The sequence below is a fragment of the Natrix helvetica genome, assembly GCF_964273705.1.
Source record: "Natrix helvetica genome assembly, chromosome: Z".
NCBI lineage: Eukaryota > Metazoa > Chordata > Lepidosauria > Squamata > Natricidae > Natrix > Natrix helvetica.
In genome coordinates, this window is record NC_138554.1 from 115,997,422 (window position 1) to 116,014,856 (window position 17,435).

The following is a 17,435-nucleotide window of genomic DNA, read 5'->3' on the forward strand; positions in this document are numbered from 1 at the left end:
TAGTTGTTAAGTAAATGTTGCCCAATTTTACAACCCTTTTTGCCTTGGTCGTTAAGTAAGTCAGTAAGGCAGGTTGTTAAGCAAACCCAGTTTCCCCCATTGCTTTTGTTGGAAGTCGGCTAAAAAGGTTGCAAACAGTGATCTTTTGACCCCTGGACCGTGCCAAAACCGTGTCAGTTTTGATTAGATCACATAGATTTGATCTCTGAGGATGCTGTGACAGTCATAAGTTGAGGATCGATCTTAAGTCACTTATTTCAGTGTTATTATAACTTTGAACAGTTGCTAAATGAATGTTTGTAATACGAGGACTACCAGTATTCTATAAAAGGTAAGGCATAATTGTCACTTTCATGCTTTTTTCTTTCTTTTGGGGCCCTTAGACCGCCAGGTTGGCTTCCGCAGTGGCACTGTGGCTTCAGGGTATCGTCCAATAGGAAACTGGTGGGGTTCATCAGTGCCATTCCGGCACACATTTGGATTTATGACAGGTAAGCCCTAACTGATAAGAAAGTTAGCTGGGGGCTCTTAGCTTTTCAAAAAACCATTTGCATGGATTTTCCTTTATCAGAAAGGTCAGATTTGGAAGAAATTCTAAGGGGAAACCTTGGTGAAGTATTGGACATGTATAACTCAAGCTACTTCAATTATCTTTGACAGTGCCATCTGTAGAGTTTATTGCCATTTTAAAACACCTTTCTCCCCTCATTTTCCTCATCATCTTCTTTTAATGGGGAGACCACCAGTCATTATCTAGAAATACAGGCAGTCCTCAATTTACAACAGTTCATTTAGTGACCATTCAAAGTTACAACAGCGCTGAAAAAAGTGACTTGTGATCATTTTTAACACTTATGACCATTGCAGCATTCCTATGGTCAAAGGATCGACATTTGGATGCTTGACAACTGGTTCATATTTATGATGATTGCAGTGTCCTGGGGTCACGTTATCACCTTTTGTGATCTTCTGAAAAACAAAGTCAATGGGAGAGCAAGATTCACTTAATAACGATGTTATTAACTTAACAATTTCAGTGATTCACTTATCAACTGTCTCATTTAGCAGCAGAAATTTTGGGCTCCATTGTGACTATACATGTGCCTTAAATATTATGATGCAACTATACTCACACCCCTGTGCTTTCTTTACTCCATTAAAAATATTTATTGAGAATATTCTACATTTCAGCATTTTAAAAAAAAAAATCATAACTATTGGCGATTGTTGCCATTATTACAGAGTTGAAATTAGAATCAAGATCAACATCAAAGTACTGCAGCAATACTTAAAAGAGAGAAAGTCTCATCTAATTATATACTGGAACATATTGGGGAATGCTAATCAAATTCAACGTTATGTTTTTCTCCTACACTGCCCTGCATATGTTTACACATGTGTATGCCCAAAGTACACACTCCTCCACTTTCTTCCCCTTTGTCTTCTACCTATGCCACAACATAAAAATCCAAACATGTTCTTACTCTTCTAGTTTTTAATGTATTTCTGAAATTTAGCTGCTCACCATTATTTTGGAGAAGAAAAGATCAATATGTTTAGAGCAACAAATGATGTTAAAATAGCATGAACAGGCAGGGGTGGCTGTGCACAAATTGCAGATAAACAGTGCGTGTGCCAGAATCAGCAAATCAATGTATGCTCATAATTTCTGTAAGATATCTAAGTCCTGAGCAACTAGAATTGGTGATATTAGCATTTAACATTTAAAAAAAAATCTAAATTGGCAACTATTTTTGGTTTCCAGCAGAAAATTCCTTGAAACAAAAAAATCACTGTCAGGGCAACTTTTTGTTGTTGTTGCTTGATTTACTTCTGTACAACCATCTGTGACCTCTAATTGTTTCCTAATCTCCTTTAGGGTGGTAAAATGATGATCTTACACAACAACAACCCTATGAAGTAAGGTGGGCTGTGTAGTCCATGGTCATCCATCTGGCTTTCTGGCTAAGGCAGGATTAGAACTCCAGCTTTCTAGTCCTGGTGCCTTTACCACCAGACCAAACTGGCTCTTATGGATATTTGAGGTTAAAAAGCATCAGAGCTAGAATGAAACCCTATCTAACACCATTATGGATAGATATACCTTTAGTAAAAATACATTTTCACCCATATGAACTTTACAATGAACATTTGAGTAGAGTATCTTAACCAAGAGTAAGAGTCTGGGTTCCATATTTAGATTGGTCAATTTCTTCCGTAAGATATTTGTTTATACAATCAAAAGGTGGTAATCCAAAATCTACACCTTGTTTTATGATGATATGATATAAAATAAAACAAGTGTCTATTGTGGAGAACTGCAATGTAAATCCAGCTTGTTTGTCCACTATAATATTTCTTTCCATTATCCAGTCTTCTATTTTGGTCAAAAGACATTCTGCATGTATTTTAGCCACAATTGCAATGAGACTTACTGGTCTATAGTTTTTTGGGTCACCTTTGTCTCCATTTTTATATTTTGGGATTATAATGGCAATTTCTCAACCAACTCAGGTACTATCTTTATTATTTAGATCAGGGGTGTCAAACTCACAATCCGTGGCCAGATGTGCCACACACTGGCCATGCCCAGCCTCATTTTAGCGAAGGAAAAAAGTCGCAATACGTCATGTGACCATGTGATGCTGCGAGTTTGACACTCCTGATTTAGAGAAACAACAGGTCATAAAATTGGGCAAAACTCATTTAACATCTTAGCAGTGGAAATTTTGGGCTCAGTTGTGAATTTAAGTTGAGGGTTACCTGTAATTCCCTTAAATCATCAAGCCTTTTTGTAAGATCCACTTTTTCAGTATCTGCTGGGTAGTGAAAGAGTTAAAACAAGTTTGTCTTGAAAGGTTCTTCAGTAAATTGACTTGCTGTGGGAGATCAGGTGGTTTATTCAGGCAATCTCTGCTCAAGGACAGTGGTGATAGAAGTCCTTGGAGTTACCAATTTTCATGTTGCTACAATTAAATTTTAAAGTAGAAGCACCTATTTCCAATATGAGTTATTAATGAGCTAACTTTCTTATGTGAATTACTGTACTGGAAAGATTGGATAATGAATTTGATTTCTGGTACTGACACTGGAGGCCAAAGAGAAAAGTTTTCGAAGTAATCTCTCAGGACTAAATCCTGTTCTTGGAACCTCTTCAATGGTGGGATACGACTGGAACGCCCCGGTACAGGCATACCGGTGCCTGCTGGGAGCACCAGGTGCCATTCTGGTACGGTGCTCCGGAGGGCCCACCTGCCCGCCAGAGCTCCTTACCTGTATTTGAGCTGTTTGGGGCTTCCGCACACAGAGTGTACAGCATTTGTGCGCCGCTCTGCCAAGCAGCTTGGGCATCATGGAGGCGTCACAGAGTGTCACAGGTGGTAAGTATGCATGTGCGCACTGCGCACATGTGCTGCATGCATTCATGTGGTGGACACCCAGCCCCGTTGCACCATACTGGTTGCAACAGGATCCAGAACCCACCACAGAACCACATCTTGCTTCCTCTTGTCCATCAACCTCTATTTTATTTGTGTTAGTTTCACAAATGAGTGATGTTTTAAGAGAGAGCAGAGTTGGAAACTACTCCCAGGAACTTTTTGTTGTTCTCTTCCTTGTCCAAATTCCATGTTGAAATAGGGGATGAACCAACAGATGGTTTCTCAAAATTGCCATTGTTATCTTGACCACTTGGGGTGACTATCTCAATTAAAGGTTTAGAAAATTTATGTGTTTTTGTTAATAATTCCCATATCAAACCTTTTTTAAATATGTGCTTGTTCAGTATGTGGTAAGGGATTAAAAGAGTTAACCAAGTTTGTCTTGAAAGGTTCTTCAGAAAACTGACTTACTGTGGGAGATCAGGTGATTTATTCAGGCAATCTTTCCTCAAGGACTGTGGTGATAGAAGTCCTTGGAGTTACTAGCTTCTATGTTGCTACAATTAAACTTTTAAGTAGAAACACTCTTATTTCCAAGATTGTTATTAATTGGCTAACTCCCTCTGTGTGAAACCCAACCAATGAGAAGAGCTTACATTTGTTAAAAAAACGCTTCATTTTGAACAACATTCTGGTCGTAGTGGGATGTTTCAGTGAGAGAAGGTTTGTTTAGTCTTTCTTGCATGGGAACTGTTCAAACTATTCCAAATCTATCTGCCTTTCACAGTACAGAAGCTGACTGGGAGAGAGAAGAGCTGCATTCTGAATCTTCCTTTCCTTTTCTCAACTTTATTAATTTGAATTCCTAAAATAATCTGATTTAACTGTAAGTAACTTTGTTTGCCTTTCATCCAATGGTTCCTGGGGGGATGATACTTGATTTGCACATGCCTCTGGATATATTTTTAGATATCTAAGTATATTCTTTGTTTTTTTATTAGATTCCAAATTGGGAACCATCTTTCTACTACTATTACTTGCTTTTGAATTACAGTTCTATGTGAGTTTGTTTTAGCTGATTCAGCAGTACTATTTGGATCCTGCTCTAGACTAGCAAGATTTAAGACAACCCCCCTTCACACACACACACACGGGATATTTATTGCTTGCATGATTCTGATTTTGAACCTGCTATATCTGCATCTACACCACCCCCATCCCCATCAAAGTTAGGTGCAAAAGATAAATCTCAATCTGTGGTGGTCCGAAAATGTTTCCTAATCTCCTTTAGAATGATGGTACGATGGTGACCTAAAAAAATGTAGCCTCTTTATTCACAGCAAGGCCCTGAAGCATCCAAGAAGCCTTGCAATCCCCTCTCCTGGGACCCCTCAGGCTCTTTGCCCCACCACTGTTTTTAAAATTCTTTTAATTAAAAGTAAATCCATGTGAATCCAGCATGCATAGCAGAGGACCAGCCGATGGTATCTTAATTTTTTAAAAATTATTTCTGGGAATTAGAAATGGTGTGGAGGCAATTTTGAAAAATAAAATTAGTAAACGGCTGCAACTTGGTACTTTCTTTGGAAGTAAGTATTCTTACTTCCTCTCAAAGCAAGGGGGGGCGGGGGGGGAGTAAACAAGCATTGCCTTTTCTGCATGAAGGTGCCTAAATCCAGTTTATAGCTGTACCATGACATACTATGTTTGTTTGTTTGAAAAATGTACGCATACATATTGAGTTAAATAATGTTATAGTGGTCAGGTATATATGAATTAGCAACAGCTCAGTGCAACTGTAAATCATATTAATTTGGTAATCTGAATTAACTTCCTCTATAGCATTCCAACATCTGCTTGCTAGAGAATAAACATGTTAAACATTCCGTAGTAGGTTTATTCTTATTAACTTTTAAAATAATAAACTCCAATGCCATTAGACATATTTTATTTGATGTACATTACTATTAAATCATCCAGTGCAAAAATAATAATAATACCAAAACGGGGGGAGGGGGAGAAAGAAAACTATTAAAGAAGCTCCTTAATCTGTTGAAATATTCATTTTGATGGAGATGATTATAATAATATTTTTCTTGAGATCTTCAGCAATATGATTGTGTTTCAGAACTAAGGACAAATACAGTAATTGGTTCCAAATTGTGATATCTTTAGGAAATACAACTCAGTTTACAAACAAACTTTGTAATGGAACAGGAGAATTTAAATCATTGGGACTAATTATCTGATCCACATTTAAATTTTAATGAATAGGACATGAAGTAAAATTTAGTTTTGCCTTGGCATTTCGAATGACATACCTTCAGCAGGTAAAACAGATTTTGATTCTATTTCATGTACATTTAAATAAGGGTTAAAATGTCTGTACTTCCTTTTAAAATTATTTTCAATTCTTTTGTTTCCATTCTCTCTCTCTCTCTCTCTCTCTCTCTCTCTCTCTCTCTCTCTCTCTCTCTCTCTTTACAGCTAGTTCACAAATACTTTTAAACAACAGTGTCCTGGTTTGCTAAGCCATATTTAGTACTGTATGATCCAATCTTGCAATGAAGCAATGTGAAAATTAATATTACAACTCAGCATTGTTAATAAGCTAAGCAGTAGGGGATAGAAAACACAAGCATTAAGATGTCTGCAGCCCTGTTATGGCTACTGAGTTATGGTTAATACGAATCATGATTTGATTAGAACCAAGCTGATAAAACTACAGGAGAAGCCCTTTTTTACTGCCTCAACACCAATGGACTTTAAGAACTCAGTTCAGTACTCTCAGGGTTTTTTATCTGAACATTAGAACACAAGATTAGAATAATAGAGTTGGAAGAGTCTTTTGGGGTGTTTCAATCCAACCCTATGCTAAGGCAGGAGACCCGATACCATTTCAAACATTTTAAATCCGATTTACTTAGATTTTTTTTTAAAAAAATATTTCTCTAAATCTTAAACCTAAAAAATCCCTATTGCATCAATTATTATGTATATAACTCAGTAAAACAGATATAAAAAAACAAAGATAATTTTATTAACTACTAGGGGGATATTTTCATACCAGAACAGTTTAAGGTTCAGAACAACAGATGGCGCAATTTGGCTCTAGCTTGTCAACCTGGTTAGCCACAGCCAGTCTATCTTCTTTAAAGAAATGATGAAAGTTATAGAAGAAGTCATGGAGGGTCACATGACATCCCTCTTTGATACAACCTAAAAGAAGGTGCCATACCCTTACCAGACTATTTCCCCCATCTGGTCAAACAGTATTGTCTCCTTTTGACAGTAGCCTTCCTTGGTTTCAAACAAAAAAGCTTTCAGATATTGTTCGCTTCTCAGCCTTTTTCTGCCCAAAGACTGAGTGTAATTTTGCCATGCTGCAGTTTCCCATTCCTTGCTTTGCATTTTCAGCCATGCTGTTTAGTAGCTGTTTGTTTTTTTTATAAATGCACCCATAGCATTGTGCTTGAATATTATTCATAAAGTGCAACAATTTAAAACACCTGCATAAATGTGTTTTTTTTAAACTACAGAAGCAGCCTGTATGTTTTATGACAGCTATGAAGCAGCCTTCTTCAATGTCATGTATTTTGTCTCTTGAATTCTACCTACCTTTTCATTATTATGAAAGGAAGTTTGGGAGGGGGGAATTAAAGAAAGGAAGCTACCTATGCATGCATAATGCACTCTCTACTTCAGATGTAATTAGAATTGCTAAGTGCAGGGACAGGCATGTTCTTTTGTTCAGTATTAGACAGGTAATTTGCACATACAACAGGAAATGACAGCAGAAACAAAAGAGCAAAGTTCAACTTGGATTTTAGTAATAAATCAAAGGGAACAATTTTTCCTTAGAGCCTGCACACAAATATTCGTTCTTTACTTATCAGTGTCCCTGAGTATCCAGAATAGCTTATAGGTTTGCCAAATGATATTTCTTTATAAAACAGTAGCCAGCTGAAGGAAAAACTCCAGCTGGCTAGAGGTCCTACAAAAAACCCATCCAACAATTGCAAAGGATGTGATTCCTGGTGGTCCACGAGAAAATTTTGGTGGTCCGCAGAAAATATATTTTCATTTTTTATATTGCACTAAATCAGGGGTCCTCAAACTATCCTTAGACTGAATACATTCAATGAACTTTGTGTTGCTGCAGAGAGTCTCCCCCTTGTGGGTCTTTTTGTGCGGGTTGGAGAGGGGCAGAAATTCCGACTTAGGGTCTGCTTCAGCCTCCTTGTGTGGGGCTCTGGGCAAAGGCTGGAGGGAAGTGCCGCTGGTGGCGAAGAGCCCTAGAGCCTCGTTCCAGTGGGACTGCATCATGGACTGGAACTGGCTGACCATCTCAGCCCACTGAGCCGCCAGGCGCCGGTACCTGGCCTTGCACTCCCACAGGTCTTCCCTCTGCTTGGAAAGCCTATGCTCATAGACCTCAGTGAGGTGCTTCTACTGAGCTTCCTTCTCGATCAGATCCAATTTGAATTGATCCAGCTGTTTTACCAACTCTTTCTCATGGTGGTTGCTTAGCTCCAGCAACTACTTCTTGTTGGGGCCCTAAGGAGCCCGGGCGGGTGGGTGAGGAGTGGGGAGTGGAGGCTGGCAAGGTGTCTCTCTACATGAGTGACATTGAATCGGCCATGCCCACTCAGTCACATAACCACCATGTCGTGCCCACCCAGCCAGTCATTAGGCAGATCGTATTAGTGGTCCGCAGGATTTAAAATTATGAATTTAGTCGTCCCTGAGGTCTGAAAGGTTGATGACCTTGCTTTAAAATAATGTCCAGAACTCCTGTGTCAGTCTTCCCAATCTGCTGCTTTTTAGATATGTTGGACTACAGGTCCCATCATATTGAGTCAGCAAAGCACAGTAGGAAAAATGAGCTTTTTGGTGATCTCAGATACTTTGACAGAGTGGTTGATGGAAAAAATGAAATGTTGAGAACTCAGCAAACTTCTATAGCAGGTATAGCCAATGTTTTGTCTCCCAGATATTACGGAACTGCAAAAACTTCCACCATTCTTGCCCACTGGCCATGTTACTTAGGAATACTTAGACTTGTAGTTCAAGAACGATCTCAACATTATTTTCTTCAACTAGATAGATGGAAAATATAGTTTTTCATTCTGCATAAATTAATTATTTCAGTGTCTGAAGAAGTTTGATTGTAGTATTCTACGTAAGACAAAGTGGAAGTTCATATCAAAACACTGGAGCAATTGTATCCTCTGGAAGATTTGGTGCATTTGCCTTTCCATGCCATCTCTGTGTGTGTGTGTGTGCGCGCACACACACACGCATGCACACACACACATACACACATTGCTTTGTTTCAGCAGAATTATTGTCTATATCAGCACAATATGCCTAAGTCTGGAAAGACCTATGAGTGAGTCAATATACCCCCCAATATATATATACTTAACTGTGCATTACATTGACCCATCCCATCTGAGCAGACAGGGAGATTATTTGTGGATCTCATCCATTAAAGTTTTGGTTGGCAGGAGCCAGGAAGAGAGCCTTCTCTGCTGTGCCCTTTGGAATGTCTTACCCCCAAAGGTGAGGTGCCCCCCTCCTCTTTTGAAGAAATGTCTAGACGTTACTGCCAATTCAATGGGTAAGGGTTTAAGAGTGATAACTCTGGGGATGATTGGTTTGAGGGCACTCCATATCTTTTAACTTTTTAAAAGCATTAACTTTTTAATTCTCTTAGACAAGCACTGATAATGAGGCAATATCCTCCTTTCCATCTGGTTTATAAAGTGCAGTATAGGTTGTGTTCAGACACAATTTTGTTCTCTCACACTGCTTACAGTCCCCTGTGTATGCCTCTGCCAGCCAGCCCCTTGCTCTGCTTATAGTGGCAAAGCCTATCCCTTAAATTAACAGGAGCAGCTGATGTCCCCCAGATGTATAGGGGCTGCAATTATCACTGACCCTCTGGCATTCTTCAGGTGGCTGGGAATTCTGGGAGATGCAGATCCAACACATGTGGAAGACATTAGGTTGGGGAAGCTGCAAAATGCAATGGGATCTGAGCCTCCGAAGCATAAGGGATTTTAGATAAGTTCATGCCTCCTCTCAGATTGCAATAATTAAAGAAGACAGGCTTATCTGCATTTGACTTCTAACTCAACGTGGCATAACTCCCAATCACTGGAAGGTATTTTGTTTTGTCAAAATAGAGGTGCTGCTAAATTTTAGCTAAGTTCTATCCTGTGCATATATGTGTTGTTTGTACTCTTAAAGTCAAAATAAAGTATTTTTAAAAAGAAACAAACTGTTCTTCATGTTCTCCACATTTTCCCCCAATTGCTTTTTCTTTAGTTTTGCTGAAACATTTTGTGGCAATTATGAGCATATCCTTGGGAGGTCTTCCTTACTATTTTAGGAAAATAGGAAGTCCAATTCTTAATTCCAAAAATATGTAGCAGAGGCAACAGAATTTCTTTGAGAATTCCTTCAGTTAGTCTAATGCCCAAATTATTTTTGTATCTGCCTATCTTCATTAAGTGTGTTAGTTGTTTGTATGGCCTCTCTAGGGAGGGCATTGTAAGTGAGCTATTTCTCTGCTGATTTATGTAGTAAGGGACACAGCCAGATCTGAAATACTGGTATTTTTTAGCACACTTGGATCTCCTGCAGAATTTAGCTCCTCTTCTCACTTGTTCAAGTCAGACCTGTGTTAACAGTAGACCTCTTTTTGAAATAAAAACGGCATTTTCTCCTTTGGGAGAGCAAGAAATTTCCTTTGCAGAATGTTGCCTCTTGATTCAGTCCCCAAACCAATCTGGCAAAGCATTACATCATTTTTTAAGCAAAGTATTTTACTATTGATCGTATACAGTTGGACCACAACATGGAAGTAGGATGGCCTCTTATCTCATTTTGAAGACAAACTATCATCCATTCAGTTGTTCTGGATAAAATCCTGCGGAGCTGAAATTCCATTGTCTGAAACTTTAATTGATTGGTTCTCAATCAACATTATGCTACCAAGCCACCTGGCAACATGTTTGTTCAAACAAAACAATCTGGTGGAGATATACAGTGTACATCAATGAATTGTCCTCTCCCCCATTTGTTCTCTTTGTATATTTAGATCCATTTTCTGACATATTTTAAAATAAGCATAGCAATAATAATATTTATCATTCTAGATTTTAACAGGAGGAAACTCAAGGAACTATATAGATATCATTGGGGTGACATTGATGAAAGTCAGGAGGTGGAAAGAATGGATAATGCCACCTTCTTGATATTGTTTATCCAAGAGAGTAGCTGTATAAGATGAAAATGCTTTGTGAGGTTGATATTTCAAGAAATGAAACATTTATAAAATAAGACTTTTTAATGTCCAACATATAAAAAAGTAAAGGCATACAAGATGCCGTGTTCTTTTCCCCTTGTTTCAAATTCTTCACTGTGGCACCCACTGGTGGTCAGTAAATAAAACTACTAGCATTTAATTTATAGGTGATGGCTATAACTATTACTGAGTTTCTGCATCTGAATTTCATGATCAATTTATTCTGTAACAGTTAAATAGCTTCATTTCTAATTCTCTTCTGTTTTATGGTGTTTTTAATATGTTTATAGGTACATGGTTGAAAAGTAGTTTAGGCATTGTTGAACAAAAAGGAAATAGATTGACCTAGATCTATATTGCCTCCCAACTGGGATATTGGGTTGCAGCCATGTCTCCCACAAATTCAGGTAAGACTGATCTTTTATTTGCTCCAGTATAAATATATGGCATTGAGTAAGTACAAAGAAGTTTCACTATAGAGTTTCTCAAGAGCTTTACCACCCCAACCTCCGCAGGGAGGAAGGACCTATTATATTGGTCTGTCCCCATTGACTACAGGACCCAGATAGATTCCAGAAGGAACGGGGAGTTATAACTCCGGATCTGCTGCGCAGTACAGCCGAACTCTTAGTCACTGTTTGGAATAGGGACAACTTCCAAACAGTTGTAGGATAATCCCCAAATTAAATTGTTATAATATGTAGAATGTGGTGATTTCAGAAAATCATAGTACGTGCAGGATTTATATCTTTCCTGCCATAAATGGAATGAGTTCCCCCTTAACTGCAAGAATTGCCACATAAGTACAACACAAAATGGTTATAAGCTCTGATATATGATCAGCTGTAGTCTTGATTTACACATAGACTGAATGAGCTACATTTGGGTTAGGAAGCCCATTGGCTGACTGTTGCCCCATTGCATCATTCATTTTGTAGGCATGTCATCTCCAAATAGATGCTGCTGTTCCAGGTTGCAATCCAGATAATAACACAGGCCCATTGTTTTGGTTGGTTCCACTAATCAAAGAGCATGTATCACTACACTTTATTTATTCACAGTGTCCTTAGCATAGGCCTGTTCTGGGATATTCTGAGTAATTCAGATCAGTGGCATCCCTCAGCTCTGGAAACTTGTGTAATACGGGCTGCTGCCTGATCCCATCAGAGAATACTGCTAGAAGTGGATCAGATGATAGTCTGGTGCAAGGAGTTGTTTGTTGTCAAAGTAAGAGCTAGCCTGTGACTAAAAATACCCTAAACTTTTACTTGCCTGTCCTTACAATTTTAATTCTGCCCCCTCTCCCCCCGCATCCTATAGATCACATTGTAACGGAGAACATCAATATTGACCAGAAGATGTTTCTTTTGGAAATTGTTGGAGGGGTAATTTTTGTACTACTTGTTATGCTGTGCTTCCTTGTTCACTATTTCAGGTAACGTGTCTCATTTTTATAGTTAATTATATTTGTAGACTGGGTCAGCATAAAAGATGGAAGGAAGAAAATGGAAGGAAGAGAGACCAAATTATTTTCTATCTGGTCTTTCTTTTGTATTTTGTACATTTCAACAAAGATTCACAATTTAGATAACCGAATGAATATCTTTGGATTCTACTTACTATCCAAAGATTACTACTCCCTGAAGATTTTATGTGAGCTGCCCACAAACCCGTGCCATCAAAATATGTTGGATTACTGGTCTAACACATTGCTATGATACCAGATGTAGGAAAATTCTTTATGTGGACCTAAGTTTATTTTAACCATTTATCATATTATATTGTATATTATATAACATACAATATATTGAATATTATCATATTCAGTACTTTCATAACTGATGGTCTTATTCTAAATATCTTTTGAGAAATGTGATAATATTGCAAATGTTAGTAAGAGAAAACAAACAATAATAGGATGGGTGATGCAACTCATGTTAATTTTTCTATTTGCTTATGGAACAAGCTGCATTATAGAGTAATCTAATTTCAAACTTGAGGGTATCAACAATAGTTTATGAAACAGCAGCATTTATAAAACTGAAGAAAAGTAAAATTTCTCACATTTTAGTGAGAAATGATATGTATTCTCTATTATGTTTGCTGAAACAGAACAGTTAAATCAAGAATATAACATTATTTTTCTTTCTTTCCTAAATTTCTTTCAGTAAAACTACCTTATTGCTAAAGTCCTATTAAATATATTACCTGCTACAAATAATTTTAACAGAAAAAATTATAAGGCCAACATTCTTCTGTTATAATATCTGCTTCTACTGTGTTATTTTTTAATTACCATATCCCCTTTTCATTTCATGAGCTTCAGTATTGATCTCTACAATTGAAATATCTAATGTAACACATCAAGTTTTTGGAGATAAACAGAAAAACAAGGAGTTGTTGGTATGCTTGAAAATTGTGGCAAACAGAATTTCCATGGCGGATTGAGCCATAGAACATTCAGTTTGAGTTGCAAAATAAGGAGGTGTTAATTTGCTTGAGCCTCTTGCAACTTTCAATAGCTTTCTTTACCTCAGCACTCTGCACTTATAGTGGACCACAATTCCCATAACTTCTACCCATCTATCTTGGGCAGCCAGGTTTATGATAATTGGAAGAGAGTATAGGTGTTTGAATACCTAGGTATTCACTAGACCGTTCTTTTGCTGCAAGTCTCTTTAAAATGAATTATTTTTCTATTCCTTTTTTTAATATTAGGAGAAAGTGTATGAAGCCCCGTCAATTATTTAAAAAACTACGGTTATCCTCAACATTCAGAGGTGTTAAGATGGATCAATCAACTTCTACGTCCCACCTCAGTTTAGTAGTTTCCCGATGTGAATCAGAAATTCTCAGTGGCAGCAGCCACCCAGAATCCTCTGACCACGAGGAAGTAGTGATAGTCGATGTTCATGTGAACAAAGAATGTTCTCTAGGAGAAGTAGATATGCCTACCCCCGTGCTCCAACATACTTATAGCACCTCACAGGAATTTAGTGCCAGAGAGGAATCGCTTTCTTATGAGGAAAATGACCAACGATGCATGTCTTTAGAGAATATGGCAACTTTTTTTACAAATGGAAGGAAGTCTCTAGAAAAGACAGAAGGGTATGGTTCTCCGGACAAAGATGAATATAGACACAGTTTCAACGCAATGTCAAGCTGGTCTTTATTTGAGAAGCAAGAGCAAGCAAGCTTCCAAGTTGAATTATCTAGCTCACAACAGATGCAATCACAACACCTGGCTGCTCAAGCAATATCTCTTCAACATTTGCAAGAAGCTGGTACAGGTGATTGGAAACCACAGCAAGTTGTGATGTCTGAATCAATATCCATTCCACCATCCCTCAGTGATGAGCTTCTTACTAAGAAAGGTCTAACAGAGCTAGGTGGAGGAAAGCCTTTACCTCATCCAGAAGCATGGTTTGTTTCTTTGGATGGGCGTTCCAATACTCAAGTTAGACATTCCTACATTGATCTGGAAAGAACTGGAAAGAATGGAATTAACAACAGCAGCCTAGATTCTGGAAATGGCATGAATGAGCGAAAACAGCAAGTGCCGTTGTATCCGCAGAAAGATTTAGATGAAGATTTGGACCAAAGTGGCAGTGAATGTGGAACTGCAGTTTGTAGTCCTGAAAATAATACTCCAAGATATGTGTTGGAGGGAGGGAGAAGAAGAAGAGGTGGCCAATTGCCTAGCCTGCAGGAAGAAACAAAGAGAAGTGTAGAAAGTCCACCAGAGCCTTCACCAAGTACAGAACGTAAAATCACTGGATACCATGAAGTAAGTTGTGATAGTAGTGACAGCGAGGATGCTAATTGCCAAAGGGAAGGTAAAAAGACTCCGTGGCAAAAGCGAGAGGAAAGACCAGTCCTGGCATTCCATCTGAAGTAACCTGAAGTATATTCGATATTTTTGCCAAGATAATATATAATTGGTTTTTTTTTATTAACAGAAGAAAAAAAAGATGAAGTAATCTTTTGGGTGAGTTGCAACTGAAAAGATAGTCAAGATATTCAAGATAATTTTTGTGAAAACTCACCTAGTTGTTTTTCAAGGTCTGTATGAAAATGTGACTTTGAATTCCATTTATTTGATATTATCCATGAAGGACATATGGATATTTTGACCTGTGGAATGGCAGATCATAACCTCAGATTTTCCTGAAATGGGATCTGTGTGAAAATTTTTTATTATTATTTCTTATTTGTTAATTCAAATATATCATAATGATGTTAAGTAGACTTCAACACTTGACATCTACAGATATGCATTATTTTAAAGGATAGCTATGCACTGCTGCTTTTTAGTAATTTAGTTTTTGCTTTAATGTACTTATTTTACAAGGAAGCTCCAAAATGTTGACTACCTTTACTATAATCTACTTTTTTTTTACATGAAATTTGACAATATTTTTTTGGTATCTGAAAAAAAATTTTTTTTGAAACCAAACCAATTTTTTTAAAGTCAGCTTTGATTCCTTCAGTTCCCATTCAAAGTGCCTATTTTACAGGAACAATGAACAGTTTCGTCTTTTGCAAGCGACTTGAGTAATCAGATTTTTTTAACGAAAAAAATTCTGACAATATATCTGTTCTTTAATTTCCATGCTATAAAATGTCTCTGCTAAATGAGTTTTTTTATTTCAAAACAATATATTCGCTAATTGTGGTGTGTACTGTGGATTCTACTTTGCAAGAGTAGACTATGAGACATTTTTGAAAAACCAAAATAGTTTCACTGATTGTATATATGATGTATATAGTTTCAAATAACATGGATTTTGGACCAAGCAAGTGGACTGAATGTGTCTAGAAATGTCTGGCAGAGTTGCTATAATCTATCCCAAAGTGCCAAATACATTTCTGTTTATTTTCTCTTTATAAAACTGCTTATCTAAAAAAAAAAATGTAATTAAAAAAGCAAGTTTTTGAAAACTCATGTTTTTTTTTAAATTCCTCTTTGGAATCACAGCATTATTATTAAGAAATAAAATACTGAGTATGTAATAAATGAGAGTTATATTTAATTTGCCTATGTCCTATAAAAATATTCATAGAATAAATACGATCACATGAATTTATAGAATGAATTAATAATTATACAAGCCAAGGTAGGAGATTGTATGATTAATTATCTTTGCCATTTGCTTGTCCTTACCTTTTCCTGCAATTTTCCTCAAAATTAACATTTTCAGCTTCCCTGGTTGCAAAACACTATTCTTTGTCTTGAAGTACACATAGTCTTCGACTTACAACAAACAATTCATTTACTGACTGTTCAAAGTTACTATGGCACTGAAAAAGTGACGGGACCATTTTTCACGTTTACAATCATTGCAGCATCTCCATAGTCACATGATCAAACTTCTTTCCCATTTTCTCAATGTATGCATACAGCAGCACTATCAGAAAATCACAATCAGGTTATTTTAAATGTGTCCCCCAATGTTGTTATATTTTCTTCCATTCAATTGTCCCTGCAATTTTCTTAGCAAGAGTTTTCAGAAGTGTTTTGCCATTGCCGCTTCCTTAGGGCTGAGAGAAAGTGACTGGCCCAAGGTCAAATGGCAGGCTTTGTGCTGAAATTCATGATCTCTTGATTTCTAGCCTGCTGTCTTAACCACTACACCAAACTAACTTCCAATGTAGATGTTAGTAATAACCAAAATGTTCTGACCCCCCCTCTCCACACCTGTTAATAGACCAAAACACAGGCTTGGCTGTTTGCCACTATTTAATTTGCTGAGATAACAAATCCTTTGGCTGAGGGCCCAGACAACTAACGTTCAAGAAAAACAACCCAGAGATTCCCAACGAGCAGACACAGCTAGAATACATGGATTTTCTTCACTGCTAATTCGAACGGTTGTTTCCTGCAAATGTCCCCTCCCAATGCCTCACCTATAAGCTCTCTTGGGAGGGGCCAATCCACAACCACCTGTGCTGAATCATTTTCTGTGAGTCTGCCTACGTAGTTGCTGCTTCTATTTCTCAGCCCTTCTCAATCTAGCATCAGGGACAAACTGCTTTTGATCCTCCCCACTGCTCCATGCCTCAGGCGCCTCCTGGTGGCCAACCAACCCCTCTGGTCCCTGCTCTGAATCTGAACCCTGCACAGGGTCCTCCACATCGTCCAGGGCAGACTCAAATGATCCCTTGCTATCCGAGTCCATCAGCAGCTCAACCAGATCCTGCTGGACCACAACACCAAAACACAGAGAAAACCATTGTATGTTGATTACACTCATTGTGCTCTCCAGATATGAATCAACCATTAAAGGAAAGGCTGTCCCTGATTGATGCTGCCTATCAGGTTACAAGCAAAGTTATTGGCCCTCTCTAATCCTTAGAACAGTGATGGCGAACCTTTTTGTAAAGGTGTGCCAAAATTATGCGCGTGCATGCGATAGCACGCATGCAAGTGCCCACACCCACAATGCAATGTGCATGTGCGCATGACCCTATTGGGCCCATTTTGGGCCCTCTCCAGGCTCTGGAAGCTTTCCTGAAGCCTGGGGAGGGCAAAAACGGCCTCCCCATGCCCTCCGAAAGGCCGAAAATCAGATGGCTGGTGCGCACATGGATGCTGGAGCTGACAGCTCACGTGCCAGCAGATATGGCTCCGGATGCCAGCTGTGGCACGCATGCCATAGGCTTGCCATCACGGCCTTAGAACTAAGGATCTTATGCTCTTTTTAAAGGGTTTAACACATCCTGATCAATCACAGTGGGGG

The 17,435-nt window shown here is 38.1% G+C and overlaps 1 protein-coding gene across 2 annotated transcripts; it reads left to right on the top strand.

Annotated features, from left to right (window-relative positions):
* Window positions 1-374: 374 nt before the first annotated feature.
* On the top strand, window positions 375-15,669 carry LOC309382252 (protein FAM171A1-like). 2 transcript variants are annotated; one of them, XM_081933841.1, is made up of 5 exons: window positions 375-491; window positions 4,168-4,266; window positions 10,986-11,102; window positions 12,016-12,130; window positions 13,414-15,669. In XM_081933841.1, exons 3-5 carry the CDS (start codon window positions 11,084-11,086, stop codon window positions 14,591-14,593), a joined length of 1,314 nt encoding a protein of 437 aa, XP_081789967.1. In that variant the 5' UTR covers window positions 375-491; window positions 4,168-4,266; window positions 10,986-11,083; the 3' UTR covers window positions 14,594-15,669. The 2 variants fall into 2 exon arrangements, with proteins under 2 accessions (XP_081789967.1, XP_081789968.1); XM_081933842.1 differs by lacking the exons at window positions 375-491; window positions 4,168-4,266 and adding an exon at window positions 4,014-4,103.
* Window positions 15,670-17,435: the final 1,766 nt, after the last annotated feature.

Coding starts and splice junctions, on each gene's coding strand:
- LOC309382252 (XM_081933841.1), top strand. Junction 12,131..13,413: donor TTCCTTGTTCACTATTTCAG/GTAACGTGTCTC, acceptor TTTTAATATTAG/GAGAAAGTGTATGAAGCCCC.